General features: G+C 39.1%; 1 protein-coding gene across 2 annotated transcripts in view; it reads right to left on the reverse strand.

Moving 5' to 3' along the window:
• CBFA2T2 (CBFA2/RUNX1 partner transcriptional co-repressor 2) overlaps positions 1-16,093 on the reverse strand; it is a 141,761-nt gene that overhangs the window by 41,390 nt on the left and 84,278 nt on the right. For both annotated transcript variants that reach the window (XM_049649985.1, XM_049649984.1), the window contains exon 2: positions 458-601. In XM_049649985.1, coding sequence (XP_049505942.1) covers positions 458-601 — 144 coding nt within the window. The remainder of the gene's footprint in view (positions 1-457; positions 602-16,093) is intronic.

Raw genomic sequence — 16,093 nt, forward strand, 5'->3', positions numbered from 1 at the left:
GTTGTGACAGCCCTAGCAAACTAATACAATATTCATTCTCTTTTGTCAAGAGCCTTACCATGGTAGTCCTGGAATAGTTTTAGAAGTTGTTTGGTAATTATATGAAATTTACATTGATTCCTATAAAGCAATATAATAATCTAAATTCATTTTAGAGCCAAGAAATTAAAATAGCTACTTAATAGCCAGAGTATGAAAACAAAGTATCTACACCACTAAATTTTCAAATGCCTAAATTAGCTAAGTACTATTCTCAGAGGGCAAAAGCAATTTATAAAAGAAATAACCATGTGTGTGTGTAACATGTATATGTACATATGTGTGTGTGTAGATATAAAATACCTTACAGCTATTTTGAAAATGTTGAATAGCATATGCAGAAGGCTTCATAGCAGCCAGTCACTTAGATCTAAACGTCACCCTGAACCACAAACCCAAATAAATTAAGAGGTCTCACATGCTGTTGGAGTAAATGACACTGGCCTGGGTCCCCCAGGATTTATTGGTGGGAGGGGTGGCATGGTGGGAGGTGAGGATCTTGACTGTATCTTCACTTCCACAGGCGATCCAGGCATTGCTGGCACTCTTTTCTCAGCACCAACTAAAGAGAATAAAAGGAATGGAGGTCAGAGTTGTCCACAAGGTAATAAAAATCCTAACAGTAATTTGAAATATGAAATATGAATACCAGTATATTTTCCTAGAGGACTGAGAAATTAAGAAGATGCTTATCTGAGTAGGCTGTATGGAAGGCCCTCAAAAGGTATCTACAGTAGTTCCCTTTGAGCCAGTTTCACTTTCCACAGTTTCAGTTACCTGTGGCCAACCATGGTCTGGAAACACATGATCGCCCTGAAAGACAGAGAGTCAGAAGGGCAAGAGTAGCCTAACATAAGGTCATCATGCCTGGGTCATTCACCTCATCATGCAGGCATTTTGTTGTCTCACATCATCACAAAAAGAAGGGTAAGTACAGTACAAAAAGATATTCTGATAGAGGGGGAGAGACGGGGAAACCACAGTCACATAACTTATAGTATATTGTTATAATTGTTCTATTTTATTTTCATTTATTGTTAATCTCTTACTGTGCTTAACTTATAAATTAAGTTTTATTACAGGTATATGTATAGGAAAACACATAATATGTATTTAGGATTTGGTACTATCTGCAGTTCCAGGTATCCATTGGGGTCTTAGAATGTATCTCCTGTGGTTAAAGGCTGGGGAAGCAGGACGACTGTACCTCTGACTACCTTGAACTGTGAATATATGCTCATTTGGAAAAAGGGTCTTGGAAGATGTAGGTAAGGATCTTGGAAGGAGATCATCCTGGATTATTGAGGGGGGCTCTAAACCCATCATGAATGATACCCTCCTAAGAAGAGCCGAAGGGGCACATACACAGAGGGAAGACTACATGAAGACGGACGTAGTTGCACAATGCAAGGGCAACGTGACCATGAAGGCAGAGACGGGAGTGATGCATCCATATGCCAAGGAATGCCAAGGACTGTCAGCAACCAGCAGAAGCTGGGAGACAGGTATGGACTAGATTCTTCCTCAGAAGTCCCAAGAAAGAACCAACCCTGCTTACACCTTGATTTTGGACTTCTAGCCCCCAGAACAGTGAGAGATTATTGTTGTCTTAAGCCACCCAATTTGTGACCTCTGTTATGGCAATCATAGGAAACTAAAACAAGCCAGCAAGGTCAAAGGGTAACATGACCTGAAAGTTAACAGTGAAGATAGTGGCTGAGAAAGGAAGAAACCAGGTTGCATATTCAGCTTATCTCAAATGCACTGTTTTTTGACTTCTTTTTTATAAATTCATCAAATAATAGGAGGAAAAAAGCTAACGTGGGACTGTCTAGACCAGTAGGCATCAATTGCACGGCAGGGAAACAGAATCATAATCAGTTGTATATAAATTACCACAAATGACAAAGTACTAAATTTTTATATATATTAACTAGGGATAAGCAGGAATAAAGAGGTGGAGTCAACATCCCTGACATCAATCATGCAAATGTCATTTATGATGTACAGTATTTAAAAAGATGAAAAGTAGAGCTGAATCTAAACAAAGTACAGGCTAGTTCACCATGGGGACAATTCATAAGCAGCTGTTTGATAACGGTAGGGAACGACAAATTCCAGAAAAAGAAATTTGACAGATTAAACTTAATGACATCAGAAATAGGTCTGGACTAGTATCAACAGGACTGGAGCAATATTCTAAAACAGCTTCAGTTACTTTCCCCCGTTAAAAAGAACATGTTACATACTTGGTTAATAATAGGACCAGGGTCACCATAATCATCTTTAAACTGAACTGTGTTCCTCTCGGTAACTCCAGGCTTTTCATGTAAGTGCCATGTATTTATTCTCCAATAACTGTTGAATTCAATTTAAAGAACAAGACACGGATACACCAAAGGTTCAAATGAGACTGTTAAACCAAAGATTTCTTTCTGTGAGATCATAGCTGTAGACACAATACATTCATGACACTGGCAAAAAAGCCCATCTCTGCACATTTATGAGCATCTTTTAATGAGGAAAATATCACCAAATATTATTTTTATGCTTCCGTTTGCATTGGTCATATTTTGGAAAGAGATCTAATGAATACATAAAGTCTATCAAGTAATGTCCTCAAGTTACAAAACCCCTGACAAAAATGTGCGGCTCTCTGAGAGCCATGTGGGCAACACTCTGCCAGCTCTTCCCATCTCTCTGTCCAGGACATTTTCTTTGTGAAATTGATGGTCGTCCTGTCTGATTAGTGGACTAATGAGCTGTTGCGTTTGCCTTTTTCTTCTTGACAGTATTTTTCTCAATGCCCTTCAGAGAATGGTTGACATGTTTCCAGCTCTCCCATCTGGGGCCCAGCTTTCTGGAGGGTGGGGGGAGAGGGGAAGGAAGGAACTGACAGTTGTCTCGCACTATAATGTGTTGTGTATAGTGTGCAACAACCTAGAGGGAGCCTTTCTTCAGACCACCTGCCTTTACAGCAAGGGCGCCAAAGGCCCGAGGAGGACGTAACAGCAAGATGTGTTTTAACATTCAGCACTTGGCAGAATGAAAAACTGAGAGGAGCCCAACTGCAGAACACTGAATTATACACCAAGTGAAAGCTTAGATACTGGGCAAAACCCACCTCGCACTGTACCGTTTACAGATTAAAACTACCCACATCTCTTGTTCACATCACTACTCATAAATCTGCAACACTAGTGTTGTAGCTCATGTTTCAATAACATCGACTAGTAGAAAAAACATGGGGTATGGAGGCTGAGAAATTTCATGTGAATTCTCATTCTGTTAGAACCTACATTACTTTTATTAAATCATTTCACCTTTCTGGGTCATTTCTAACAAATGTAAAGTAAGAGGTAATAAGACCTACCTGGTAGGAAACAGGTGAGGGTAAAAAACAATGCCTCAGCTAGTGCTGGCTGGAGAAGGTACTCAGTAAACAGAAATGATGATTAGGAAACAGGAAGCCTAGTGTCAAGTTCTGGATATACCACCTAACTAGCTATGTGACCATGACCGAGTTAATATTTCCATAGAAAATGGGTACACTATCAACAGCTAATCCATCTAGCCTCAGCGAGATTACATGGAATGATTCAAGAATTAACAGCTGCAAAAGCACCAAGTACCATGTAAGGGGGTATTTTTATTGGAGGCTGGGTGGCATGAAGGCACTTCATGGTGTGAGATCTATCCAAGTGGTTTACAACATGACAATACAGCAGCTGCTCAAATGGTGGATAAGGGGTACATTCCAAAGTAGGCATTTTAACCCTCTGATTGTTGGCTGTGCCATGCCTTTATGTCATCACTGTTACAGTGACTTCATTTCTGAATTTTTTTGGAACAGATACTCATGTTTTATATTCTAGCTGAATTCTTTGAAAAAACCAACCATATCTTGAGATCTTTTCAATGCCAGAGAACCTTAGATACAGTGCAAAGAGAAGAAATTCCTTTCTCTCAAGTGGCACTCTGAACCCATAAACACCACTGCTTGGAATATCAAAAAGAAATAAAGTCTTCAGTCCAAGAAAATCAAAATAACCCTTACTTTTGTCATAAAGGTTCAACTTGATTCTAAACATAGATTTTAAGATTCAACGTAACTGATTTAGTCACTCTGAGTCTGTGCTTTGGTTATTTTGAAGACTTAGGTATATATGGCTTAAAAAATAAAACTCGAGGGGCACCTGGGTGGCTCAGTCGGTTAAGTGTCTGACTTCAGCTCAGATCATGATCCCGCAGTTTGTGGGTTCGAGCCCTAAATCAGGCTCTCTGCTGTCAGTGCAGAGCCTGAAGCCTGCTTCGGATCCTCTGCCTCCTCTCTCTCTGCCCCACCCCTGCTCGAGCAGGCACATGTGCTCTCTCTCAAAATGAAACATTAAAAATAATAATAATAATAATGCATGACCACATGCATTTCCAATATCTCTAGTGGAACTAAAAGAAGAGCAAACATGAAAAAGTGTGTCTGAATGATGATTTTAGTTCTCCATCGTGCAATATGATGTGGATGTCATGAAAACAGAAAACTGATGAGAGAGAGAACACAGTAATGAACAGTTCTCTGTGTGACAGCAGAGCTTTTGTTCCTCACACAGGAATTTGAAGAATCAGACATGAAACTAAAGAGCAGAACACTTCTATAAGAGAAGTAATACAGAACATAAACACAAACATCCCAGATAAATATTACTTGAGAAGAATCCTGTATGTTAAACTGCCCATAAACAAAAGTATTTACAAAGCATTATAAACTGCTTTTACTTTTTTTTTTTTTTTTTAAAGTTTATTTACTTATTGTGAGACAGCGCAAGCCGGGTAGGGGCAGAGAAAGAGAGAATCTTAAGGACGTTCTGCACCATCAGCGAGGAGCCTGATGCAGGGCCTCGAACCCCTGAAACGTGAAATCATGATCTGAGCCAAAATCAACAGTTGGAGAGGCTGAACCGTCTGAGCCACCCAGGTGCCCCTAAACTGCTTTTAAAAAGTTCTAAAAAATTACTTTGAAGCAGAAAACAGAAAAAGAAATAGAAGAGGTGTAAATATGAGATAAGAAAAATGCAATTATGTCAGGAGAAGGACTTCCTAGACTACTGGAAAGAAGAGAAACTCCCAGGGCTACAAGGAAAAAGTATGTTTAGGTAAAAGAAGGTGAACTTGATGTGAAAAATGCTTTATCACTTACTAGTTTTGTGTGGTAATGATTTTCCTCATGTGTTCCTAGGATAACACATCAAAAACAAGGTTCTGTGAGGGGTACCATAACATATATAATAATGGCCATACAGTACGTACTTACTTGAATTAGATTACAAATCTATTAAAATAAATAATTTTATTTGGCCATTGAGATGTTTATGTATGCTGAGTTTTGGGTAGAAGATATGGTCAAGTGCTCCTGATTATCATCACTGAGAAAAATGAGGTGAATATAGATCTTTCAGATCAATAGAACAGGAATACTGATCACTCCAAACATGTTGACCAAGGAAGTCATTCTATTTCTTAAAAAAAAAAAAAAAAAAAAAAAAAAGACTCCTTACTAAGAAACTATGGGAAGGTTTAAACCTTTTAAACCTCTAAATCTTTGGGGGCAGAGGCAAAACCACCTAATTTTCTTTTCTATATATTTATATGGTTCAGAAATCAGCATGATATAAAAAGAAATATCTGTTCTCCTGTCCCTACCTACCCCACCTCAAAGGTAACCATTTTATTTTCGTCAAAAACAATTTTTTTTAATGTTTATTTATTTTGGAGGGGAAGGAGAGAGTATCTGAAGCAGGCTCCAGGTTCTGAGCTGTCAGCACAGAGCCCGACACGGGGCTCAAACCCACGAACCGCGGGATCATGACCCGAGCCGAAGTCGGATGCCCAAATGACTGAGCCACCCAGGAGCCCCCATACGTAACCATTTTAATTAATTTTTTGTGTATCCTTCCATTCTTTTTCCATGCACAGATGAGTAAACACGAATATAAATTCCTATCCCACCCCTGTTTATAAAAAAGAAAGCATAATGATGTTAAATTGAATGTCCCCAGTAATGGCCTCTCTGCATCCACCCCATTTGCAATGTATCCAGAAGTGGGATCTATTTCCCTATTCCCAGAATCTGGCTAGAGCCTCTGACTTGCTTTGACCAACACAATGCGATAGAAGTGACAGAGTGCCAGTTCTGAGCCTCTCTTGGAATCCTGACCCAGCCATGAAGGCAAACCCAGACTCCTCTGCTGTAGGATGACACCACATGGAACAGAGATGAGTTGTCCGAGTTAAGGCCAGTTGACCCCAAACACGTGAGAGCCTATCCTAGGGAGTCTGGTCTGCAGCTAGCTGACTGCAGACATACGAATAAGTAAGAACAACCAAAAGCAGAACAACTGCCTGACTCACAGTCATGAGCAAAAAAATCAACACTGTTTTAGACCACTAGGTTTTAGTGTGGTTTGTTGCACAGCAGTAGACTAGTAGGCAACGGATCTATACCACAAACTGTACTGCTCCTTGGTTTTTTTGTTTTTCTTTTGTTTTGTTTTACAATTTCAAAATATGTACTGCAATGCTTAATTCCACAACCTTTTGTTGCTAACAGATGTATGATAGTCCACTGTGTGGAAGTACCACAGTTCATTTAAACAATCCTCTATTGAGAAATAATTGGATTATGTGTTATCATTTGTAGCTGAATTTTGAGGCTCTCTAGATCCCATGCTACTGACTATCCTGTATTTGCCAGGCTTTGGGAAAGAGACAATAGAAGATAGGGCCTTGATTAAGGTAAACATATATATTGAAACGTTTGCAAAGTACTAAGAAAATAAAAAGTAGAAACATTACCATGTGTGAAGGCCAAGGACGTCTTTACAGAGCAATAAGTAGTTCAGTGGGAAGGCTACATGAGCTTGCCAGGTAGCACATAAGGACAAAATCATGAAAGATACGGTTTAAATAGTGCCCCTAAAGTTGGGATCAGAACCAAGGAAAACATCAGAAAAAAAAGATTTCCTTGTCTACAGTCTCTCTTTAACCATTGCCAAAAATAGGGAAATATTCTGAATGCGTAACTGTCAGATGAGAAACATTTCCAAGATTGACAATTCTAATCTGCTAAAGTTAGAGGAAAGAACATCGAAATTACTGTTGCACTTGTAGGCTTGTAAGGCTGGCTAAATTGATTGTGCGCATAGCACCTGCTTAAGGATGAACATTTCTCTTCCATGTAGCTCTGCCATGAACCTGACAACACATCCAACTTTCTAATAACATGCAGGCTTCACATGCAGAGACAGCCAGTAATAACTGTTTACAATGACAGATAATTTATCATTCAACAAAAATTGAGGCATAAGGACTCAAGTAAGAAATGACCAAATGATGCTTTACAAGGGATCTTGAAGACAGAGAGATCCATTAAAACAAAATTAATACTTTACTGTATACTAAAAATAGATTGGAAAATATTTTTTTTCCATTCCACATTTTTAAATACATAAAGTTAATTTATCGAATACATTCTTATAGTTCAGGGATCAGTAAATTTTTTCTGCAAAGGCCAAGACAGTAAATATTTCTGGCTTTGTGGACGATATATGGTGTGTCACAACTATTCAACTTTGCTGTTACAGCACACTCTAGACAATGCAAAAAGGAACAGGTGTGGCTGTGCTCCAATAAAACTTTATTTACAAAAATACCAGTGGCCATAGTTTACTGACCTCTGCAAAGGCTGATTAAAGAACTGACAAATTAAATTTCTAATTCTTAGTTTATTTCTATGCGTGTAAAATCTATTTTGCAGCTTCCACTGAAGTGGTTCATTTGAATAACATTTTTTATTCTCTTAAGACTGGATATAAAGACAATTTACGTACTGACCTCCAAGAAAAATAACATACAAAAGTTTATTTAAAAACAGGGAAAATTGGGGCGCCTGGGTGGCGCAGTCGGTTAAGCGTCCGACTTCAGCCAGGTCACGATCTCGCGGTCCGTGAGTTCGAGCCCCGCGTCAGGCTCTGGGCTGATGGCTCAGAGCCTGGAGCCTGTTTCCGATTCTGTGTCTCCCTCTCTCTCTGACCCTCCCCCGTTCATGCTCTGTCTCTCTCTGTCCCAAAAATAAAAAAAAAATAAAAAAAAAAAAACAGGGAAAATTATTTTTTAAAGAAAACATTATTTGAAGACAGAATACTAACAACTGAAGTCAGAGCTAGCTGAGGAGTTACAAAAATGATGCTAGTTATCTGATGTTCTTCCAAAAACAGACAGACCTATAACTAAGAGAAGAACCTCAAAGATGACTACCTAACTGTGAAGGATCACTTGCTTCATGAGGATGCTAATTTTTCCCCTAGTCATCCCTCCTTTCTCTATCTTCTATAAGTGCCCTCTGATCCCAGACACAGAGACATGAAGACTATACAAATAACCCTAATAACTTGATAATAACAAGCAACTCAGAATGAACAAAAGAGATTTAAAGAGACAATTCCCAAAAGAAAATCTACAAATGGCTGATAAGGGAGTGAAAAGATGCTCAGCATACCAGTCATCAAAGAAACACAAATTATAATACTGCAACAGAAAGGAACACTACGGATACACATATCCAACAATATAGATGAATGTCAAGAGCATTTGACTAAGTGAAAGATGCCAGACACACAACACAACTACACACCATATTACCCTCTTTATATAAAACTTTGTGACAAGACAAAATTAGGGACAAAAAGCAGCCAAGCGGCTGTCTGGGACTGATGGAAAGAAACAGACTACAACGAGGCACATTAGGGGGGCGAGATACATCCTCTCTTTAATTTTTTAAAATTTGTATTTATTTTGAGAGAGAGAGAACACACTCGGGTCAGGGCACAGAGGGAGAATGAATCCCAAGCAGGCTCTAGCGCAGAGCCTGACTGGGGGCTCCATATCACGAATGGTAAGTTCATGACATGAGCTGGAATTAAGGCATGGACGCATAACCAACAGAGCTACCCAGGCACCCCCATGATAAATCTTTTTATGGTGATGGAAATATTTTATATTCTGACTGTAATATGCTAATTGTATCTAAATTATACCACAATAAAGGTGAGTAAAAGTTAGCAAACCAAATATGGAAGTGTATTTTTCTATAATCACAATCAAATTGAGTTTATCCAAGAATGCAAGCATAATTTTATATATTTAAAATACAGTAAGGGGCACCTGGGTGGTTCAGGTCATGATCTCATGGTTCATGAGTTCAAGCCCCGTATCGGGCTCTGTGCTGATAGGTTGGAGGATAGGCTTGGTCTGTCTCTCTCTCTCTCTCTCTCTCTCTCTCTCTCTCTCCTTCAAAAATAAACATTAAAAAAAAATACAGGGGTGCCTTAGTGGCTCAGTCAGTTAAGTGACTGACTCAATTTCAGCTCAGGTCATAATCTATCTCATGGTTCATGAGTTCAAGCCCCACATCAGACTCCACAATGTCACAGTGTGAGTCTGCTTTGGTTTCTCTCTCTCCGCCCTTCATGTGCACTCTCTCTCTCAAAATAAATAAACTTAAAAAAAGTTTTAAAAAAATACAGAGGGGTGCCTGGGTGGCTCAGTCAGTTAAGTGTCTGACTTCAGCTCGGGTCATATCTCCCAGTCCATGAGTTCGAACCCCGCGTCGGGCTCTGTGCTGACAGCTCAGAGCCTGGAGCCTGCTTCAGATTCTGTGTCTCCCTCTGTCTCTGCCCCTCCCCTGATCATGCTCTGTGTGTGTCTCTCTCTCAAAATTAAATAAACATTAAAAAAAAATTTTTTAATACAGAAAAATTCACCATATTAACAGATTAAAAGAAACACCTTAAAATCACGTCAATAATTACAGAAAAAGCATTTGATAAGACCCAATTTCCACTCAATATGAACAAAACTAGAAACAGAACATCAGTTCCTTAACTTGACAAAGGTTCTCTTCCAAAAACCCTTATAAAATGTCATACTTATTGATGAAACATTAAAAGCAATGTCTTTCAGCTCAGAAAGAAGATAAATCAATGCTTCTATTCAACATTTTTCACCAGTCAAGCCACAGCAGCAGAACAGTTAAGAAGAAATAATACGTATAGGAAAGGAAGAAATGGAACTGTCATTTTATACACACTAGATGTATAATTGGATGTACCATCCAATTATTAGATTATGCAGGTTCAGCAAGATTGTTAGATAGAAGTCCAATATTTTAAAAATGAATTGCATTCCTATATGCTGGCAAACAAACACTAATTTCAAAAAGATATGAATTACAATAAAAATTATAAACAATGTAGAAATAAGCCTAATACAAAATACATAAGCCCTTTATTCTTTTTAAGAAGGAGAATTTTTTCTCTTTAAGTTTATTTGGAGAGAGAGTGCATGTGGGCGTGCACAGGAAGGGGTAAAGAGAGAAAGAGAGAGAGAGAGAAAATCCCAGGCCAACCCCACACTGTCAGTGCAGAGCCCCCACAATGGGCTCAAACCCATGAACTGTGAGATCATGACCTGATCCGAAATCAAGAGTCAGATGCTTAACCAATTGAGCCACCCAGGGGCCCCTTAAATATCCTTTTATGTCTTTTCAGTCAACTTATCTTCTTCATAGTTACATCTATCATGCTTATGGATGGCAAGACTTGTCCCCATTATTTTCTCTTCATTTTAATGTATAAATTCAATGCACTTCTAATTACATGCAAGACTTTTGGTGTAACGTGATGAGCAAATACTAAAATCTAGGTACAAAAGTGAACATGTTAAATGTCCAGCAACAAAACTGAGGCATATTCGCAAATGAAATAGTACTACTGAATAAGTGAACTAGATCTTATGTATTAAAAGGATAAATCCCCAAACAATGTAGTATTATTGAGTAAAAAGAACAGACTGCAAGAAAAATACGGATAGAGGAATACTTTAATAAAAGCCTCGGGGCGCCTGGGTGGCTCGTTGGGTTGGGTGGGCGTCGGGTTCGGCTCAGGTCATGATCTCACAGTTCATGGGTTTGAGCCCCACGTCGGGCTCTGTGCTGACAGCTCAGAGGCTGGAGCCTGCTTCAGATCCTGTGTCTCCCCCTCTCTCTGCCCCTCCCCACTCACACTCTGTCTCTCTCTCACTCTCAAAAATAAATAAAGCATTACAAAATTTTTTTAGGGCGCCTGGGTGGCGCAGTCGGTTAAGCGTCCGACTTCAGCCAGGTCACGATCTCGCGGTCCGTGAGTTCGAGCCCCGCATCAGGCTCTGGGCTGATGGCTCAGAGCCTGGAGCCTGTTTCCGATTCTGTGTCTCCCTCTCTCTCTGCCCCTCCCCAGTTCATGCTCTGTCTCTCTCTGTCCCAAAAATAAAATAAAAAACGTTGAAAAAAAAAAATTTAAAAAAAAAAATTTTTTTTTAATTTAATAAAAGCCTAAAACCATAAAAATTTGCATATGGTAATAGATCAATCTACATGTGGTACATTTACATACATATACATAGTAAAATCTTTTTTAAAACAAGGGAATAATAAACATCAAATTTAAGAGGTGCCTGGGTGGCTCAGTTGGCTGAGCTGCTGACTCTAGATACCAATTTAAGCTCAGGTCATGATCCCCGGGGCAAGGGAAATACAAAAAAATAAAAATAAAACATCAAATCCAGGATGATGACTACTGCAAAGGGAAGAAAAGGGCACGAATCAGGTGGTACAAACTGTAGTTCCAATGGTTTATTTATTTTTTTGAAGAGAGAGAGAGAAAGTGTGTGCAAGTGGGGGGAGGACAGAGAAAGAGAAAGAGAATCTCAAGCAGGTTCTACACTGAGCACAGATCCCAAAGGGGATTCAATCTTATGACCTTGAGATAACGACCTGAGCCAAAATCAAGAGGTGTATGCTCAACCAACTGAACCACCCAGGCATCTCCTAATGGCTTAATTCTTTGAAATACTGGAAGCAAAACCTAAGTAAGACAAATCAGTAAAATATGATAAAGTTAAGAGTAGTTTACATGAGTGTTTTTTATGCTGTGCTTTTTTCTTACTTTGTAAGCTTGAACTATTTCACAAGAAAAGAAAAATCACTGGTTGCAATAGGAAAAATAGTAAGATCATAACACCAGAAGAGCCCACTTACACGGTTGTTATAATGAGAGATGATTATGGCCTGAGATTGGAGTAGCAACAGGAATGGGGAAATGGGATTGGATTTCAAAGATATTTAGAGTTACAATAAATAGGATTTGTTGACTCATTAGATGTGGAAGATAAGACAAGTGACCAAGACAGAGGCCACAAGAGGGACAGTACATTGGAGAGGAGAGATGATGAGTTCAGTATTGGCCACAATTGCTTTCCTGACGCCTCTGATGGAGAAGAAAGAAGGCTAGACTACAACTGGGAGATAGGACTTTGAATCCTGATTGTTCTCACAATTAATCAGCTGTGGGATCTTGGGCAAGTCACTCCACACTCCTGTTTTCCTTCTCTGTAACCGAGAGGAAAGAGAGATTAGGAAAGGCCATACAGTAACCACTGAGAAAGTGCTGTTACACTAAGTACAAGATACTACTAGACAGCTATCCATCAGTAATGTATTAACAATCATTATGTAACTATATATTGAAAGTAACTAACAGGTCTCCTCTGAAGCTAATAACTTTAATATTTAAAGATATGTTGGAATTGCCTGCCAACATCAAACCCTGTTGATAAGCTTAATGCAAGTTAAATGCAGCAGCAACACAGCTGACTTGATAATGTCAATAGGAAAAAGTGAAATATGGATTTTTGCTTCCCAGCTTCAGCAATGGTTTATTTGGAATAATACAGTTATCTACTCTAACTGCACACCATCTGTTTCAAGTCTCCACCAAGTTAATATTTCTCACATGAACAGAAAGGACTTAAAACTACATTTGATTTGCATCTCACCTTCCCGTGGAGGTTACCCCTACCACAATCTAAATCTACTGAGTATTGACCTCTGAACATTGTGAAACATTATTATTCTGGCCAAACACATATAGTCCAAATCAGATAACTCAGAGATCTGAGACAGTCAAAGGATAAGCTAACTGCAGTCCTGGTTAAATAAAAATCTGTCTTACTTGTTTTTCCAGAGAGCAGGAAAATTGATAAAAATTTCTCACACAGCTGGTCTCTCTGGTTCCATCTACTGATGCATCTGTGCTCCAGTGACTTAACTCAGGCTATCCCTCTGGCCTAGAATTGGCTTCCCCCAAGTTGTTGCACGGCTGACTCCTTATCACTCAGAAGTCAAAACTAATGTCACTTTTCTCAGGGAGAGCTTCCCTATCTGAAGCTGCTTTCCATTCTCCCTACCAGACCATCCCATGTCCTTGTTTATTCTCTTCATTACATTTATTATCATTGTACCAATCAAGCATTTGTTTGCTTGACTCATGCCCATTTTGGGGGAAATAAATGCCCCATCTATTTCTTTACAATACCCTCAGTGCTTAGAATAGGCAGTACTGAATCACAATGATCCAAAGTAGCACATTCAAGTTTGGCTAGACTTGAATTCTCTTCTCTCTCACACCTCCCTATTTCCATTGAGTCAGTACAGACTTGTCACTTCTACATTTTCATTCTCAACCTCTCTCTTTTCTCAGAACCACTGCCTTAGATTAGTCCCTTTTACCTCTAACTAGACTCTCTCTGGGTTTCAGACTATTATGCACTCTCCTACCAGCAGCCATTTCTTCAAGAATCTCTGTATCTTTTGTTCCTTAGACTGGCCTTCATGGTTCCCAGTCACTAAACTCCAATACTTGCCCACATCCATTTTCATGAACAGTTCTACATCCCAATTAGGTTGGTCTCCTATTAGGTCATGGTCGTTCTCTGGTCATACCATCTCTATTTCCTAGAACTTCTTCCATCTCCTTTCTCTAGTTACACTTAAATCTTCCCCGATACTTTTGTTCCAATCTGTTGGTCCTTATTTTCGTCGTCTGTCACCATGCCTAGGATATTACAAGCTCAAGAATAGTGGTTTCATAACAATTGTTGGTTGAACAGAGAGAAGGGGGGGAATCCATAAGAGGTAATTATGCTATTAGTTCTGTTGAAGCATGATGTCAGTATTAATAGCACAAGTATAAGCAAGTTATGCTTACTCTAATTCTAGAGCACAAACTATTCCATTTATCTTAAAATTTCATATAGTTTTACTCAACAATAGGGAGACTAAGTATGAAGATAAAATTATATGATTCCATCAGTACCACTTAAAAATCACCCCTCAAAAATATACATACTACTAAAGCATTATTACACATAAATGAAGGCAGTATAATGTTATATAAATCATAAGCAATTAATTCTATTAATGATAGAGAAGTTGAATATCTGTTTTTAAACTGCTGGGGAATATCCTCCCAGACTTCAAATCTTTTGTTCATATGAACTCTCTCAATAGCCTTTTACATCCCAAAGATGCTAAATTTACCTCAATACCCATCCTCCCCTGTGTGTGTGTGTGTGTGTGTGTGTGTGTGTGTGTGTGCATGCGCACGCGCGCGCGTGTGGCTGTTATCCTTTCAGATTGAAAATATTAAATTGTAAAGGCTATTAACTTTCACTATTTTAATTATATTCTAGTAAGTAAAAACGTTTGTCCAATGCAAAGGCATATGTACCCAGCCCTATCTTTCAAATATTAGTAAGGTAACCACCAAGTTAACTGTAACTTAAAAAAACTTTTTCTGGGGCGCCTGGGTGGCTCAGTCAGGTAAGTGTCTGACTTCAGCTCAAGTCATGATCTCATGGTTTGTGAGTTAGAGCCCTGTGTTGGGCTCTGCACCGGCAGTGTGGAATCTGCTTGGGATTCTCCCTCTCCTCTCTGTCTGCCCCTCCCCTGCTCGTACTTTCTCTCTCTCAAAATAAATACGTAAAAAAAATTATTTTTCTAAATCACAGGACCATGCTCCGTTAACTTGGATGTACAAATGTTTTTATTTTCTGTACACAGTTATTCCTCAAACTTTATAAACAGCTTGCCAGTGCTAGGGTTCCAAATTGGATCCATATCCCTTTAATATTTGAAGAGCTGATTCAAATGTTTTTCCAGTCTGAAGTATGATGATGAAGCCTGTCAATTTCGGCCTTAGGGTGGATAACCATACAAACAGAACTGCAGTGGGGCGCCTGCATGGTTCAGTCGGTTGAGCGTTCGACTTTGGATCAGGTCATGATCTTGTGGTTCATGAGTTCGAGCCCGGTGTCAGGCTCCGTGCTGACAGCTTGGAGCCTGGAGCCTGCTTCAGATTCTGTGTCTCCCTCTCTCTATGCATCTCCCCTGCTCACGCTCCGTCTTCTCTCTCAAGAATAAACAAACAAACAAAAAAACAGAACTGCGGAGCCAGGAGTATATCAGAGACCAAAGATCAAGCTGTCTTCCAAAATGGGAAGGTCTGGACAACCTCCCTGAATGGCTGATACCAGCTTCTGTTAAGGAACTCTGGGCACTGAGCAGTTTGCCTTATTACAAAAATAGCACATGCCACTGCTAGACAGCTAAGAAGTAGTTCTGGGCAATGGTCACTAATAGTTCTGTTTCCAGGGGTCTTAACATTGTCAAATATTTGAAGAAAACTATCTCATCATGAGTAATCAAAAGCAAATGGTTGTGCAAAACCACCAAACTATATATTCCTGTGGCACCTACAGCCACAGGATGTCAAGAAGGGGGGGAAATTCTATGTATTTGATTCAACCTGGTTTCTAACAGTTTATTTATTAAACCCCCTTTCTGGGAAACAAGTACTTTAAAAAAATAACAAAAACTAGTTAAAGGTTTGATGGTTTCTTTTAACTACTTTCTGGAAGTTCTCTGACAGGACAACGGGATTATAGACATTTTTGAGTATATGAGTAGATGTCCTCGAGTCATGTCAACAAATATCCTCCAAATTCTGGATATTCAGAAAAAGTTTCTGGCAAATCCATGTGTAATGAAAGATTCTTTCTATAATATTACACAAATTCATGTTTTCAAGGTATAGATTTTTGCAGAGGATTTCACAATATAGAGCTG

This window comes from Panthera uncia, assembly GCF_023721935.1.
Source record: "Panthera uncia isolate 11264 chromosome A3 unlocalized genomic scaffold, Puncia_PCG_1.0 HiC_scaffold_11, whole genome shotgun sequence".
Classification (NCBI taxonomy): Eukaryota; Metazoa; Chordata; class Mammalia; order Carnivora; family Felidae; genus Panthera; species Panthera uncia.